We start from the raw sequence: 18,412 nt of genomic DNA, 5'->3' as shown, positions 1-18,412 counted from the left end.
GTAATCAAGGAGTTTAAAGAAGAAATATGAATTTAAAAAAAGTATAAATCAGATGTTTTAAAGAAGAAATGAAAGTGTTTCACAATTGTTCCAAAGTAACAGAATCTCTGAAAAAGAAATTAGGTAGACTGTTGGATTAAATAGAAGAGAATGGCCAGATGTGAAAATGTCTCGATACTTGAGAGTGGTCATCACATCTGGCCAGTCTCTTCTATTTAATCCAACAGTCTACCTATTAACTCATTATCCTGACTCTTGCTCTCCCAGTGTCCTAGAGTTTTAGGGGTATATTTATTTATTTCTTACAAACTGGCATGTCTTTCTTATGAATTAGCTCAGTCTCCAACACTAGGTAATGAAATATTTCATTATTAATAAATAAAGGAACCATTTTTCCCCATCTGAGTTATTATATTCTTATCTAATGGGAAATCAAAAATGAAAACCAATAAGTATTTGTCATTGAGAAGTTAAAACATTCATGAAGCAAAGAAATAAGAAGTTTTGGCTGAGACAAATCTTATCCATTGCCACCTCAAGCTCTCCATATAACCATAAATAACTCTTCTTCACTTGACTGGTAACTATTCCATGCTACTCAGCATGGTCCAGCTTTTTAATTACTCTCTCTTAAGGATCATCCTCATGTTTTCATGTAGATAAGACTTTATTTCAGACTTTTAGGAAATTAACTATGTTATTCCATTTTCTTTGCTTTCTCTTCACTGATCACAGGTAATGTCTTTGACCCCAGAAAGCATGGTACTTGCCAGCTTCTCACAAACTCTTCAGAGGATTTTCTTAACGTATCACAGTGAAAGTTCTGATGAGGAAAAGATTCCACATCACCTTCTCTCTTTCTCCTCTGTTGATTCTTATACCTTACTGATAGAACACATATGTTCTCCCTGATTCCAGTACAGAGAAAAATTACTTTATTAACTTTATTCCAAGTGCAGATATGAATTGCTTTTCTCTTTTGTCCACTGGGTTTTTAATGACTGGGGTTTAAGTATTGGGTCCAAAACTCATCAATCATATGATTTAGGAAATCCCTTCTCTATCCTTCAGTTTTCTCCTGTACATTGATGAGGGTTGGACTAGATGAATTCTTCAGTCTCTTTCAGCTCTAAGTCTTGTGAATTTTGATGGTTAGGAGTCACTGAAGTTCAAGGATGTGGCTGTGGACTTCACCCAGGAGGAATGGTGCCTCTTGGACCCTTCTCAGAGAAAGCTGTATAAGGAGGTGATGCTGGAAAACTCCCAGAACCTTCTCTCCTTGGGTAAGCACAAATCCCCCCAGGAACTCCAAATTCTCTCCCAAATGAGGGTCTCTTTCATTTCCCTAGTGTGCTGGAGTTTTTGAGCATTAATCAATTATTAGGAATGCACAACTGTGGACCTCCCAACAGAGTCCTTCTGCTACTTGGTTTTCCCTATCAAAGGTGTCTCCCTTTTGCGCTAGGAAGCTGGGACTTTCCTTTTTTGTTCCTGAAGCTGTCTCTTTCCTGTTTTGGGTAGCTACGTTACAGAACAAACAAGGGTTATAGACTCTCAGCCTTGGAACTAATCTCAGAGATTTTTGAGCCTTGTCCCTGCCTGGACAGGAATTTTGTCTGAAAAATCTCTGAAAACTGCTCCTGCAATTCCTTGAATATGGGCAGTGAACCCCCTACCCAACAAGGTCACCCCTTTCTCTTTGGAGTGAGTCTGGTTTTTAAAATGGCAGTTCAGGTGCACAGTGATTAGAGTGCTGGGTCTGAAGTCAGGAAGATTACTCTTACTGAATTGAAATCTGACCTCAAACATGAGCTGTGTGATCCTGGACAAGTTGCTTAACCTTGTTTGCCTCTGTTTCCTCATCTGTAAAATGTTTAACTTGGAGTAGGAAATGACAAATCATTCCAGTAATTTTGCCAAGGGTAGACAGATAAACACAGCACACTTGAGGGCTGCTACCACAAGTTCACTCTTGATTTGGTCAACAGGAAAGACACTTAAAAGGGGTTAATAATCTTACTTTGTTCTAGTCTAGTTTTCTCAGAAGAGGATAACTGATAACAGGAGCATGAACTCCTACATCATTACCTAATCACCCTTCTCACAGGGCCCAGTGAGAAAGGGGGGCAACTAGCCCTCTGTCTTGATGGGGTCCATTGAGACAGGCACAGCTTGTGCTTCCCCTAAATCACCTCCAACCTCAATGGGGGCCAGTTGAGGCAAACACAGATTCCCCCCAAGCCTTGATGGAGGCCGATCAAGGCAGCACAGCTTGTGCATTCAACCCTAAGGGTTCCCACCAAGCCTCAATGGGGGACAGTTGAGGCACACACAGAATTTGTGCATTCAACCCTACAAGGGTTCCCCATTCACTGTCTAGTGACCACCTGTTCTATAGACCAACAAACAAAGAAGGCATATTGCTGGCAATAGCCTGACAAGTTTACATCACCCCCTCCCTGTATCTCACTGCACAGCCACGTTGGATGTTTGTATTATTTACCATTATATAACTCTGTGCAGGCGTGGTGGAGATGTTTTGAACCATAACTGTGGGAACTCATATCTAGTACCTGGGAACCAGAGATGATTATGGCTATGGATCCTGGGAAACTGAACTCTGAGAAATAATAACAAAAATTCACTTTACACACACTAAAATCTACCTTACTTACACTAAAATTCACCTTACATACACCAAGGAAACCCCAGATGGGGCCATGAAGAGACTTATGTGACTGAATTAATGACTGAACATCAACAAGGTCTTTAAACAGCTTTTTTTGTTAATAAGCATAATTTTATTGGTCATGACTCCTGGTCTTGCCTTGTATAGAAAGTTTTTCTTCCTTCTTATTAAATTCTTCCCCCAAATACCAGCACAGATGTTAGGAAAGGAATAGAAAAGAATAAGCATTTATATAGACCTACTATGTGTCAAGTACTATAGTAAGTATTTTAGACATATTATCTCATCTGGTCCTTACAATATCCTGGGAGTTTGGTGTTATCATTTCCCTTATCTCACAGCTTAGAAAACTAAGGCAAACAAGTTAGGTGACTTGCCCAGGGGTACACAGCCACTAAGTGTCTGAGGCTTGATTTTAACTCAAGTCTTCCTGAATGCAGATTCAGGGTTCTCACCACTGAACTTCCAAATGGCTCTAATTTCTAGATAATGGAAGCTATGGAATGTGATCATCTTTCTAGGAACGAAGGAAAGACAGAATTTTCTAGCTCCAAATTGGCTGCATGATCTCCTCCTTACCCTCAATATTCCAACAAGAAATACCACATCAACCATCCTGGGAGTTCTTGCTTTTATATCCCCTTTCCCTAGAGGAGAAAAGCCTAAGTTTTTCTACATCCTTATCCCTCCCTACTTCCCCATGCCCAGGAATTCCAGTTCTCAAAGAAGATTTGCTCTCTCATTTTGAGGACAGGGAAGCATCATGCACCATGTATCAAAAAGGCCCAAGAAGCTCCTGTCCAGGTGAGTGAGACAAAAGCAAGTACATGAGGGCTGTTATAACAAAAGCATCTGTGTTGTAGTGAAGGGAATGCTAGGGTTGGGGGCAGAAAAACCTGATTTGGAATTCTTTTTTAAATGCTTTTTAGCAATAGGATCCACCAGGGAAAGTCACCGAAACTCTGAGCCTCAGTTTTCCCATCTGTGAAATTAGAAGGCCCTCAGACCCTATGGTGTTTCACTTCCCCTCTAATGATAAACCTATGATCTTATAAGAAGTCATTGTTTAGAACTTTGGAGCATGGAAACCTTCTGAAAACACCCAAGAAGGGTTGAAACTTTCCTACATGAGGTCCTTCCTAGACCTTCTTCAAGTCAACATGCATTTATTAAGCACTTGTTATGAAGGAAGAGTGGATAGAGTTCTGGGCCCAGGGGCAAGAAGACTCATCTTTCTTAGTTCAAGTCTGGCAGCCTCAGACACTTATTAACTGTGTGACCCTGGGAAAGTCACTTAACTCTGGTTGCTTAGTTCCTTGTCTGTATCTAATCTAAGTAAGCAAGTAAGTAAATATTTCAATATTTAAAAAGTCTTCTTGCCTCCAGGTCCAGTGCCTTATCCACTGTGCCACCTAGCTGCCTCAAGGTGGAAAATGTTTCCACCATAAAGGATGTTTCAAGTAGGGGAGATTTAAAAGACAGGAGATTTTTAGAATAGTGTTACAATCAGTCATGTAGGACTAGAATGGATGGATGACATGGTGGGACAATGAGTGAGGATCATGCCATTTCTGTTGTAAATGACTAGTGTTGATCCCACCCCCTTTCCCCATCTATCTTTTTTGTTTCTAAAGACTGAGGGAGGGACAAAGAGGATATGATAGAGCAAACATAATTGTTATTACTAAATGTGTATGGGATAAATATAGCCATAACAATGGAGGAGGGTAGCAGAATAATTAGTTAGCAGAACACTACTACGTGGTGTGTATAAGAAACATCCTTGAAAGAAACCTGTTTGTTTGAATGGAATGTAAAAAAAGTTGAATATAACATTAAAAACTAATCCATGACAAGTGAAAGTTCTAAACCTATTTCTCTGTTTAGCATATGAAATTTACAAAGCATGACCAAGTGATAGTACTTGAAAACTGGTCAATACAGATAAGCAGAAGGCTTTCCTGAGCACATCACATTAAAAAGAATAATGAACAAAAGCCATTTGAGTGGACCATTGAAAGTTAAATGGAGAAAGGTCATGTAAGGCTGGGACGGAGCGCCATCAGTCCTGGGATTTGAATCCTGGTGTGTCTTGTAGAGATGTTGGTCATGTAGCTTGGCTATTCTGAGCTCATGATTTCAGTTGAAAAGGGTAATGAGAATCCCATGTGTGTCACAGGTTTGTTGAAGTTGTTAATAAATTAAATCATTTTGCAGATGTGAGTTCATGTCATTTTCAATTGATTAATTCTGCTTTTTGTTTGAAAACCCCTTCTTTTGACTGGGGGGATAGAATATAAGCCAGCTTACTTTCTTCCAAAGGAAGGAAGAGAATTTTTTTTTTATATTTGTGAGTATCTGTATATGTGTTTCTTTGTTTCTTTCAGATGTAGAGACCAGGTTTGAAGTGAACAAGTCTCCTTTAAAGATGAGTATTTTTGTGAAAAATTCTCAACAGCAAAGATTTGTGAGTGATGATCACTGTGACTTGAATTTGAGAGAAATCTGTGCCTGGGATATCAAAATAGAGAAAAACCTAAATAATCAAAGTGAAGTTGATAAAGATAGAAAAGGTTTCCACCAACATCCAGTCCTAATTCAATGCAAGAAAATGACCCCAGGAAATGACTATTTTCAATATAGTGAAGATAGGAAATGCTTTATTAAAAAGAATGGTTTTGTACATTCTTCTGAGAAGCCTCCTGAAATGCAAACATCCCAGGGTAATCAATGGGAAATGGCCTTCAGCTTGAGTTCAGACATCATTAGACATCAGGAAAGTTACACTGGGAAAATGCTTTATATAGGAAATGAAAGTAGGAAAACCTTCATCCAGAACTCAAAGCTCAATGAACATCATAAAATTCACACTGCAGGGAAACCTTATGAATGTAATTTATGTAGACAGGCTTTCACAAATAAGTCTGGTCTGGGTATACATCAAAGAATCCATAGTGGAGAGAAACCATATAAATGTAATCAATGTGGAAAGGCTTTCACACAGAATAACAATCTTTTGACACATAAGAAAATCCACACTGGAGAGAAACCTTATGAATGTAATTATTGTGGAAAGACTTTCACACAGAGAAATAATCTTCTGACACATCAGAAAATCCACACTGGAGAGAAACTTTATGAATGTAATCAATGTGGAAAGACTTTGAGAACAAAATCTAGTCTTGCTATTCACCAAAGAATCCACACTGGAGAGAAACCTTATAAATGTAATGAGTGTGGAAGGACTTTCAGACAGAAGTCCACTCTTTACCTTCATCAGAGAACTCATACTGGAGAGAAAACTTATGATTGTAATCAATGTGGAAAGACTTTCACAACGAGGTCCACTCTTTATTATCATCAGAGGATTCACAATGGAGAGAAAACTTATGCTTGTAATCAGTGTGGAAAAACTTTCACAAAAAAGTCCACTCTTGCTATACATCAGAAAATCCACAGTGGAGAGAAGCCTTTTGAATGTAATCAGTGTGGAAAGGCTTTAGCATATAGGGCCCATCTTGTTAACCATCTGAGAATCCACACTAGAGAGAAACCTTATAAATGTAATCACTGTGGAAAGGCTTTCCGACAGAACTCTGGTCTTGCTGTACATCTGAGAATCCACACTGGAGAGAAACCATATGTGTGCAATCAATGTGGAAAGGCTTTCACACAGAATTCCAATCTTTTGATACATCAGAGAATCCACACTGGAGAGAAACCTTATGAATGTAATCTGTGTGGTAAGTTTTTCACACAAAATGCCAATCTTTTTAAACATCAGAGAACTCACAATGGAGAGAAACCTTATGAATGTAATCAATGTGGAAAGAACTTCAGTGTAAAATACAGTCTTCATGAACATCAGAGAATTCATACTGGAGAAAAGCCTTATGAATGTAATCAATGTGGAAAGACTTTCACTAAAAGGTCCACTCTTGCTAGCCATCTGAGAATCCACACTAGGTAGAAAATTTACAAATGTAATCAATGTTTCAGAAAGATGTCCATTCTTTATCTATGTTGGAGAATCCACACTGGAGGGAAAATTTATGGTTGTGATCAGTGTGGAAAGACTTTCACAAAAAAAGTCCACTCTTTCTATACCTCAAAGAATCCACACTCAAGGGAAACCTATTGGAAGCAATCAATGTGAATAGGTTTTCCAAAAAGAACTCCAGTCTTCTTGTGTCAGAGATGCTACATTGGAGAGAAATCTTAGGAATGTCATCAGTGTGGTAAAGTCTTCAGAAGGCAATTATCCTTTATTTCCCTTCAGAGAATTCCTGTTAGATAGAAATTTTATTACTGTAATGAAGGAGGAAAGGTTTTCAAATCAAGTATAGAGCTTGTTTAACAGCAGAAAATTCATCCCGGGAAGATGTATTATGTAGACTCAATAGGGGAAGGCCTTCAAGTGGAGATCATCTCTTCCTTTACATCAGAGGATGAATTTGCTCAATGAAGACCTGTATTCCTCTGGAAGATGGAGATCACTAGACACTCAGATGTTTATGTGGGAAAGAAGACTGAGAAATGCAATGCTTTTTCTCAGTCTCAAGATCTTTATGTAAAGCTCATGTGTTATTTTACATTGGAGAAGTCATGCTGGAGGTAAACCTTATGGATCTAAGTGATGAGGGAAGGCCTTTTGCTGAAGTATATACTTCAGTAGACATCCCAAATTTCATACTGTTCAAAAAGTGCTATAAATATAATAAATTTTTCTTTGTAATCCTGTTTGTCATTACTCTTTAATAATATTCCATACCATTTATATACCATAATTTCATTATCCATTTACTAATTGATAGTACTCACTTTCCCCCCTTTACTTTGGGTAACACTTAATGTCATGGTGTTCCATTGCCTCCTGGGCCATCTCTAGTTGTCCTGATGAACATCAGGTCATTGGACCCAGATGGCTCAGGAGGAGAAAGTGAGGTTGGTGACCTTGCACAGCCCTCCCTCACTCAAATCAAAGTCAATTGCAAGTCATGATGTCATGGTCCTCTTCAAGAATGAAGGACAAACACAACAACCACATGGAAAAGCAGGCATCTTCCAGCTACCAGATCTCCACATACTTCAGTGTAGCCCCAGGGAACCACATACACATCTCACACACCACTATTAAGACCCCAGCTCAGCACTCGGTAACCTGGGAGACCCCTGGAGCCTCCAGCAGCACCAGCCACTCCCCACCCTACTCCCTCATGACAACACCATATACGAGAGTCCCCTGTGGGTCTCAGGGCAACATCAGAGCAGCACCAGGTAAACAGCCAGGGCTTGCAGCTACTGTCACAAGAAGCCATAGACAGTGCCCCTTTCACCCTGGGAGCAGAAATCAGATTTAAAAGAAAGTAAAAAGGTTGAAAACAAAAAGATGTGCAAAACAACCACAACAAAACAATTCTGACCATAGAGAGTTATTATGGTTACAGGAAAAACTAAGACACAAACGCAGAAGAAGACAACAATGTCAAAACATGTATGGGCATCCCCCCCTCCCACCCCAAAATGGGAAGTGTTCTCAAGCCCAGAAAGAAGTCATGGAAAAGCTCAAAAAGGAGCTTAAAAATAATATAAGGGAGGTAGAAAAAATTGGGAAAAGACATGAGAGTGATGCAAGAGAATTATGAAAAAAACAGTCAACAGCTTGGAAAAATGCTTAAAAAGTAGAACTGGCTAAATGGAAAAGGAAATACAAAAACCCACTTGAGAAAAGAATTGGAAACAAAGGTGATGTCCATATATTGGGAAATGACTGAACATGTGATCTTCTCAGAACATAATTGAAGATTGTTGAGCCTAAGTTATGATGAAAAGAAAGTTTTAGAGAAACCTAGGAAGAATTGCCTGAAAAGATGAAGTGAGAACCGAGTAGAACTCAATTTCCACTGCATAATTATAAATTACAAACTTTTATGCAATTTATAATTTGAAACTTTATTGTAGGACTTTCTGTAAGAATTTTTTAATCAATCCAATAAGACTTCATGTTTAACCATTACCTACAAGATTTCAATTTCAATTTCTTTATTTTATAGATTTTGTTTAGCAGCATAATATGTGTAGTATATATGTTGTATAGTATATATATATATATATGTATATATATATACATATATATACATACATACATACATATATATATATATCAGTTCTTTAACCAAATAAGCTACAACTTAGATGTTGAACATGGCATAATATAGCAATCCATTTCAAAGTTACACTTTTTTCTTTGAACAAAAGTTGTCAATATTTGATTCAAAAGCTGACAAACTCGACCTTCAATTTGGTGCAGAGTATCAAGTTGATTTAATAATGATAGTAATAACATAACAGTAAATCAATGACAATAATAATTAGCATTTATGTGCTAGGCACTTTAGTGTTTACAAAAATGGATATAATAGGTGCTATTATTATCCATAATTTTCAGTTGAGGAAACAGAGGCAGGTAGAGGTTAACTGACTTGCCCAGCATCACAGTGCTACTAAGTGTTCAAGGTGGGATTTGAACTCAGGTCTTACTGACTGCTAGGTCCAGTGTTCTATGCACTTTGCCACCAGCTATATTTTGATTTATAACCAGAACACAGTGGAAATGCTCACTCACAAAGGTAGGAAACAGGAGAATTTTTAGAAGCTCTCTTGTTGACAGACAAAAGTTTGTTTTTTCTTTTTTATCCCTGAAACTGGCTGCCAAAATGAATTGCAAGTTCCTATATACAAGATTTATTTTTGTGTTGGCTAATTACAAGTAGCATATTAAATTGTAAATTCACTTGAATTTAAGTTGCATACATTTCTTTTCGTAAAGAATATATATACACATATGTACACACACGTACCTACATACATATATGTATATATATGAAACAATCTTTGTAAAAAAATAACTGCTCAGATGTAACTTTCTTCTTTTTACAACTGGCATACCATCTACATTTTCCCAGAAAATCTACAGAATGACTGATTTGTGTTACCAAACAGTTCCTTTGAAAACTCACTAGGAAAGAAAATATAAGTAGAAGTTAAGTTCAAATAAAAAAAGCAGCCTTAACTCTGAAATGAGAGGCAATATAAGGTCTGTGTTTGTAGAATGGTGGAGATGGTCTTTGATACTTTCAAGATGAGTTACAATGCCATGTCTAGTGGTGGTTTTTTTCGATATTTCTTGGGGTTTTGAGTTTGGGATCCCTTTCGGGAGGGAAACGCTGGATTCTTTCTATGACGATTTTGCCCTCTGAGTCTCATACTTCTGGGCAGTTTTCCTTGATGATTTCCTGGAAGATATTGTCCAGACTCTTTACTTCATCATGGGTTTCTAGCAGGCCAATAATTCTTAAATTTTCTCTCCTGGATCTATTTTCCAGGTCAGTTGTTTTTCCAATTAAATATTTTACATTTTCTTCTACCTTTTCATTCTTTAGATTTTGTTTGACTGATTCTTGCTGCCTCATTGAGTCATTAGTTTCTACTTGCCCAATTCTAATCTTCATCGTATTGTTTTCTTCAGTTAACTTTTGCATCTCCTTTTCCATCTGACCAATTTTTCCCTTTAAGGAGCTATTTTCTCCATTTAATTTTTTGTACTTCCTTTTCCATTCGACCAATTTTCCCAGTTAGGTTTTGTGTTTCCTTTTCCATTTGATCAATTTTCCCAATTAGGTTTTGGGTTTCCTTTTCCGTTTGATTAACTCTTCCTTTTAGGGAATTATTTTCTCCAGTTAACTTTTGAACTTCCTTTTCCATTTGTTCAATTTTCCTTTTCAAAGTGATGTTCTCATCAGTGAATTCTTTTTTTATAATTTTAAAATCATTGGCCAGTTTTTCTTCTATTTCCTTCTTCACCTGTTCCAGGAAATCTAGTTGTGCTTGCGAGAGGTTCTTAGTCCCTTCTGAAGTTTTAGATGGAAGTACAGTCTCAGCTCTGACCTCTTTGGTGTTTGTGTTTTGGTCCTTATCCCCATAGAAAGATTCTATGGTTTTTTCTCCCTTCTGCTTTTTCCTATTCGTGATGTTGGCTGAGTGTTGTAGCTTCTGGTTCTTTCAGTCAGAAGGTACAGAACTTTGTGTTGAGCTGATGTGTGAAAAAGCTAAAAGCAGGTTTTTGTTTTTTGTTTCCCAGATCAACTCTGGGGTTAGCTTGTTAAGTGTGTGGGAGGGGTCCCTCTGTTCTTCCGGATCGCCTCCGCCACAGTAGGAAGAATCCCCCTTTGCTATTTTCCTAGCCTCTGGTGTTATGAGACTATTTGCCCCCTTCTGCTATTCCCGCTGATCCAAGATTTTTCTGGGGAAGTATTTTATGGTTCTTTCATGGTCATCAGGGGGGAGGAGAGAGCATTTACTGACCACTCCGCCATCCTGGCTCCCAGAAGTTCAAGTAGGTGACTTACCGAAGTTTAGTCTTCAGGCTGAAGGTTTCAAGGGCTGCTGCACTGATATCTGGTGCTCAGCGGCTCTCACCAGCTCGGTTTGGCTGGTCTCCTGCTCCACTGGTTCTGCCCACCGCTCTCGGACTTCTCAAGCCCCTTCCGCCCTGCTGCACTGACCACGCTGCGCTGTGCCCTGGGGGCTCACCCCCATGGAACAGATCCTTCCCGTGGACCTTCCAGTCTAGCCTGGGCTCCAAATCTGTCAAAGTCTGTCACCCACTGGATTCCGCACCTCCAAAGTTTGGTCAGATTCTCCTTTCAGAGGTATCCAGAGGAGTTTGTCCAGGAGCTTAGGTGAGTCGTTGCTTTCACTCCGCCATCTTGGCTCCGCCCCCCTAGTGGTGGTTTTTTCAAAGAGCCTGCCACCTGCCCAGAAAGAATGCAAACAATTGTAAGATTTTGATCTGCTAATTACAGCATTGATGAGATGCAATTGCAAGATAACCCTGGAATGAAGGAATTACTCTGGTGCAGTGTACAGCAAGAAATGAAATTAGATGTATGCTCAAGTTCATCCATTGGGAATTGATTTGCACTCGAAGGTCAAACCTTCCTAGCAGTTTGGAAACAATTGGATGACATGTTGAGAAACAGAAGAAGTTGCACTTAGTGAAAAGTATTCAGAATTTGATGTAATCACTGCAAAATTTTTGTATGTCTGATCATGATGGTTTGGCATCAATGCACAAATGCTTCACACATTCATGTGCTTGTATTGAAGGGAAAAATACGTACACATACCTATATACATATATGTAACAAAATTGGGCATTTACTGCTTAAGGTACCATGAATAAATTTTTAGCTTAAACATCTTGGACCATTGTCACATACTCCCACAGAGTTCATGCTTTCCTTCTAATCTTGAATGCACTGGTTTTGTTTGTGCAAAACCTTTTTAATATAATCAAAACCATCCATTTTAAATCTCATACTGCTGTCTCTTGTTTGATCTCACATTCTTCCCTTAGCCATAGATCTGACAGGTAAACTATCTCTTGCGATCCTAATTTGTTTGTGATGTCTCACTTTATGAACCCATTTTGACCTTATCTTGCTATATGGCATAAGACATTGGTCTATACCTGGGTTTGGCTTTAAATGTTTTCCCAGTTTTTGTCAAATAGCGAGATATTGTCCCCAAAGTGTGGACAAAGTGTGCATCTTTGGGTTTACCAAACACTAGATTACTATAGTCATCAACTGCTGTGTTTCACGTACCTCTGTTCCTTCAATAGATACATTACTTTGTTTCTTACACAATACTAGATTGTTTAATATCTGATAGAACTAGATCACCTTCCTTCACATTTTTATTCATTGCTTCCCTTGATATTCTGACCTTTTGTTCTTCCAGATTAATTTTATTATTTTTTTAGTTCTATAAAATAATTTTTGGTAATTTGATTGGGTATGGTGTTGAGTAAGTAAATTAATTTAAGTAGAACTGCCACTTTTATTGTATTGGCTTGGTTTACCCATGAGCAATTAACATTTTTCCGGTTGTTTAGATCTGATTTTATTTGTGTGAAAAATGTTTTGTAATTGTGTTTATAAAATTGTTGGATTTGTCTTGACAGGCAGAATCCCAAGTATTTTATATTGTCTAGTTATTTTAAATGAAATTTCTCTGTCTCTTGTAGCTGGATTTTGTTGGTAATAGAAATGCTGATGATTTATGTGGGTTTATGTTGTATTCTGCAACAGTGTTAAGGTTGTTAATTATTTCAAGTAAGTTTTCAGTTGATTCTCTAGGCTTCTCTGAGTATATCATATCATCTACAAAGAGTGATATTTTTGTTTCCTCAATCTATTCTAATTCCTTCCATTTCTTTTTCTCCCCTCTTATTGCTATAGCTAGTACAATATTGAATAATAATGGTTATTATGGACTTTCTTGCTTCAATCCTGATTGTACTGGGAAAGTTTCTTGCATATCCCCAGTACAGATAATCCTTGTTGATGGTTTTAGATAGATACTGCTTATCATTTTAAGGAATGCTTCCTTTATTCCTATGCTCTCTGGTGGTTTTGATAGGAATGGGTGCTGCATTTTGTCAAAAGCTTTTTCATTTATCTGTTGAGATATTCCTGTTATTTCTGTTGGTTTTGTTATTGATACATTCAATTATGATGGTAGTTTTCCTAATATTAAACCAACCTTGCAATCCTGGTATGAATCCCAACTGGTCATAGCTGTAATCTCCTTGCTTGTGTTTTATTTAAAATTTTTGCCTCAACATTCATAATGGAAATTAATCAATAGTCTTCTTTGCTGTTTTCCAAATAGCTTATATAGTTTTGGAATGAATTGTTCCTTAAATGTTTGATTATTAATTCACTCTTGAATCAATATGGCCCTGAGGATTTTTTCTTAAAGAGACCATTGCTGTCTTGTACAATTTCTTTTTCTAAGATCAGGTTATTTAAGCATTCTACTTCCTGTTGTTAATCTGAGCAATTTATAGTTTTGTAAATATTCATCCATTTTGCTTACATTGTCAGATTTATTGGCATAAAATTGGCTCCTAATAATTGATTTGATTTCATCTGCATTGGTAGTGGATTCACTGTGCATTTTTGACACTCTTAATATGGTTTATTTAAAAAAAAAAAAGGAATAGTTTATCTGTTTCATTGGTTTTTTCATAAAACCAGTTTATTTCAATACTTTTCTTAATTATAGTTTTATTAATCTCTCCTTGGACTTTCAGAATTTTCACTTTGGCATTTAAGTGGAAATTTTTAATATGCTTGTTTTTTAGGTTTTTTTTTTACTTCCATGTCCAATTTATTGATCTGCTCTTTCCCCACTTCATTAAAATATACATTTGGAAATATAAATTTTCCTCTAAGTATTACTTTGGCTACATCCCATAAATTTTTGTGTGTTGTCTCATTGTAATTCTCTTTAATGAAATTATTGTTTTTGTGATTTATTCTTTGACCCATTCATTCTTTATTATTAGATTATTAGTTTCCAATTAATCTTTAATCTTTCTATCTTTCTATAGTCCCTTATGGAATATAATTTTTGTTGCATTATGACCTGAAAATAGAGAGGCAGTTGGGGAAGAGAATAAATAAAGGGGGAGTGGCATTGACAGAAGAACAAATTGTGGGAGGCAGTTGGAAGAAGTAAAACACTGGTGAGGAAGGAAAGAATGAAAGGAGAGAGGACAAACAGGAGGAAAAATAGGATGCAAGGAAATACACAGTAAGTATTTGAATATGAATGGGATGAACTCTCTCATAAAATGGAAGTGGATAGCCAAATGGATTTAAGACCAGAATTTTACAATGTTGTTTACAAGGAGCACACTTGAAGCAGAGAGACACACACAGAGTAAAGAAAAGGGGCTGGATCAGAATCTATTATGTTTCAGCTGAAGTAAAACAAAAGCAAAATAAGGGAAGCAATCATGCTCTCAGATAAGACAAAAGCAAAAACAGATCTAATTAAAAGAGATAAGGAAGAAAACCACATGTTGGTAAAAGGTACTCTAGACAATGAAGTAATATCAATATTAAACATATGTACACTAAGTGGTATAGCACCCAAATTCTTAAAAAATAAGTGAGTTGAAGGAGGAAACAGACAGTAGAACGATAGTAGTGGGGGACTCCAACTGTCCTCTATCAGAACTTGATAAATCCAAATGAAAAATAAACAAGAACATGAGGAGGTGAATAGAATTTTAGAAAAGTTAGATATAACAGCTGTTTTGAGAAAACTGAATGGAAATAGAAAATAATATACTTTTTTTTCTTAGCAGTATATGCCACCAACACAATAAGTGGTTCAAAGAACAAATCACAAAAAGAATCAATAATTTCATTAAACAGAATAACAATAATGAGACAACATACCAAAATCTGTGGTATGCAGCCAAAATAGCACTTTGAGAAAATTTCATCTCTCAGTTCTTACATCAATAAAATAAAGAGCAGATCAATGAATTAGGCACGCAAGTTAAAAAAACAAACTAGAAGAAGAATAAATAAAAAATTCCCAATTGAGCACCAAATTGGAAATCCTGAAAACTGACCATATTCAAAACAAGACCAACAAAAATCACATGATTATGTCAATAGATGCTGCAAGTTTTTGACAAACTGTATCTCCCACTCCTACTAAAAACACTAGAGAGCATAGGGATAAATGGAGCATTCCTTTAAATGATAAGCAGTTTCTATCTAAAACCATCAGCAAGCATTCTCTGTAATGTGTATAAGCCAGAAACCTTCCAGGTACAATAAGGGGTGAAACAAGGATGCCTATTTTCATCACTATTATTCAATATTGTACTAGAAATATTAACTATAGCAGTAAGAGGGAAAAAAGAAATTGAAGGAGTTAGAATAGACAATGAGCAAAGAAAACTATCACTCTTTGGAGATGTTATAATAGTATTCTCAAAAAATTCTAGAGAATCAACTAAAAACTACTTGAAATTATTGGTGACCCATTCATTCTTTATTATTAGATTATTTAGTTTGCAATTAATTTTTAATACATCTTTCCATAGTTTTTTATTGATTTTTTTGGCATTATCATCTGAGAAGGATGCATATAATATTTTTGCTCTTATGCATTTGAGGTTTTTATACTCTAATACATGGTCAACATTTATGTAGGGACCATGTGTCATTGAAAAAACTGTATATTCCTTTCTATTTTGATTTTTCAAATTTATCAATTTATGATTCAGAAGTCTATCATATTTATTTTTCTATCATATCTAACTTTTCTAAAATTCTATTCACTCCCTTAACTTTTCTTGTTTATTTTTTGGTTAGATTTATCTAGTTTGGAGAGGGGAAAGTTGATGTCCTCCACTAGTTGTATTGTGTTTCCTCCTGTAACTCATCTAATTTCCCCTTTAACAATTTTTATGCTATAACATTTGGGTTTATATATGTTTAGTATTGATCTTACATCACTGTCTATGGTATCTTTTTTTTTTTTTTAGCAAGACGTAGTTTTCTTTCTTGTCTCTTTTAATTAGATCTATTTTTACTTATCTCTTATCTGAGACTGTGACTGCTACCCCTGCTTTTTTTTTTTTTTTTTTTTACTTCAACTGAAGCATAATAAATTCAGCTCCAATCTGTTACCATTACTGTGTGGCTCTGTGCTTTAACTGTCTTTCTTGTAAACAACATATTGTTGGGTTCTTGTTTTTAATCCATTCTGCTCCCTCTTTCTGTTTTATGGGTGAGTTCATACCATTCACCCACTCACTTATGATTATTATATATTTCCCTCCATCCTATTTTTTCCAATTTATAATTCTGTCTGCTCACTCTGTCCCTTATCAATTTTTTTTCATTTTGACTGTTACCTCATCAATACATCCTTCCTCCTATCACTTCCCTCTCTTTCCCCTTTCTCCTTCCCCTCCTACTTCCCTACAGGGTAAGATAGATTTCTATACCCAATTGAGTGTTTATTTTATCCCCTCTTTTAGCCCATTCCAATGAGTAAAGTTCAAGCAACATCCACCACCACCTCTATCTTTCCTTCCACTGTAAAAGATCTTTCATATCTCTTCATATGAGATAATTTACCCTATTCTACCTCTCCCTTCTCTCTTTTCTCAATGCAATCATCTTTCTCCCCCCTTAATTTTTTTCAAATAGTCATCCAAGTTGACATATCTATGCCCTCTGTTTCTGTATAATCTTTTTAACTGCCCTGATAACGAGAAATCTCTTGAGAATTACAGAAATCATTATCTGATGTAGGGATGTAATCAGTTTAACCATACCGAATCTCTTATCTTCTCTTTTCTGTTTACCTTTCTGTGTTTCTCTTGAGATATGTATTTGGAAATCATATTTTCTATTTAACTCTGGTCTTTTCATCAGGAATAATTTGAAGTCCTCTATTTCACTGAATATCCATTTTTTTTTCCCTAGAAGGATTCTACTCAAGTTTGCTGGATAGGTGACTCTTGGTTGTAATCCTAGCTCCTTTGCCTTCTGCCATGTCATATTCCTGGCCCTCTGATCCTTCAATGTAGAAAATGCTAACTCCTGTGTAATCCTGACTGTGGCTCCACAATCTTTGAATTGTGTCTTTCTGACTCCTTGCAATATTTTCTCCTTGGAATTTGACAACATTCCTGGATGTTTTCATTTTTGAATCTCTCTCAGGAGGTGAGTGGTAGGATTCTTTCAATTTTTTTTCACCCTTTAGCTCTAGGAAATCAAGGCAATTTAATTGATAATTTCTTTAAGGATGATACCCAGCATCTTTTTATGATCATGGCTTTCAGGTAGTCCAATAATTCCCAAATATTTCCTGGGTTTATTTTCCAAGTCAGTTGTTTTTCCACTGAGATATTTCACATTTTCTTCAGTTGTTTTGTTCTTTTGATTTTGATTATTTCTTGATGTCTTATGGGGTCATTAGCTTGCACTTGTCCAGTTCTAATTTTTAAGGAATTATTTTATTCAGTGAGCTTTTATACCTCCTTTTCTATTTGGCCAATTTTAATTTTTAAGGAATTTTTTTTAATGACTTTTTTTGTACCTCCAGTTCCATTTGGCCACTTGTATTTTTTTAAGGAGTTGTTTTCTTCAGTGAATTTTTATACATCTTTTTTAAATCTTTTTTTTGTGATTGCTTTACCAAACTGTTAACTCTTTTTTCATGATTTTCATGCATCACTCTCATTTACTTTCCTAATTTTCTTCTGCCTCTCTTATTTGGCTTTAAAAATTCCCTTTGAGCTCTTCCAGTTGTTTTTGGGTCTGAGATAAATTCATATTTTTCTATGAGGCTTTGCATGTAGGTATTTTGACAATATTGTCCTCCTCTGGGTTTGTGTTTTTGGTCTTTCCTGACACCACAGTAAAATTTCATTGTCAGGTAATTTTTGCTGGTGCTCATTTTCCCAGCCTATTTAATGAAGTTTCATTTTATGTTAAAGTTGGACTCTGCTCCTAGGGTGGAGGGATCACTGTCCCAAGCTTCTTACACCAGGGAGGTGGACCTTACTGCTGGTCATAGGGCCTCATCACTGACCTGCAACAGGGCTTGCTTACCTAGATGCCACCTGCACTAACTAGATTGTACTCTCTTTTTACCTGAGTGAAATAGACCTTTCCTGCTAACCTTCTACATTGTATTGAGTTGGAAATTGTTTCATTTCTTTCTTTTGTTGGTGCTGCTACTCTGGAATTCATTTTGAAGGTGAATTTGGAGAGTTCAGGCAAATTCCTGCCTTACTCTGCCAGTTTGGATTTGTGAATATCTATAGCATTTTGG

General features: G+C 36.5%; 2 protein-coding genes across 2 annotated transcripts in view; one reads left to right on the top strand and one right to left on the bottom strand.

The window, feature by feature from the left end:
• The window catches only part of LOC140508273 (uncharacterized), an 88,600-nt gene extending 81,176 nt beyond the window's left edge, over positions 1 to 7,424 (top strand). The window contains 1 exon segment of the mRNA XM_072616076.1: positions 5,507 to 7,424. Coding sequence (XP_072472177.1) covers positions 5,507 to 6,845 — 1,339 coding nt within the window. The 3' untranslated portion in view covers positions 6,846 to 7,424.
• Positions 7,425 to 8,621: 1,197 nt separating this feature from the next.
• The window catches only part of LOC140508266 (homeobox protein MSX-2-like), a 30,216-nt gene continuing 20,425 nt past the window's right edge, over positions 8,622 to 18,412 (bottom strand). Inside the window, exon 5 of the mRNA XM_072616071.1 lies at positions 8,622 to 11,502. Coding sequence (XP_072472172.1) covers positions 11,339 to 11,502 — 164 coding nt within the window. The 3' untranslated portion in view covers positions 8,622 to 11,338. The remainder of the gene's footprint in view (positions 11,503 to 18,412) is intronic.

The sequence above is a fragment of the Notamacropus eugenii genome, chromosome 5, assembly GCF_028372415.1.
Source record: "Notamacropus eugenii isolate mMacEug1 chromosome 5, mMacEug1.pri_v2, whole genome shotgun sequence".
NCBI classification, from domain to species: domain Eukaryota; kingdom Metazoa; phylum Chordata; class Mammalia; order Diprotodontia; family Macropodidae; genus Notamacropus; species Notamacropus eugenii.
Note: the sequence above shows the minus strand (reverse complement) of the source record. Positions and strands in the feature narration are given on the sequence as shown.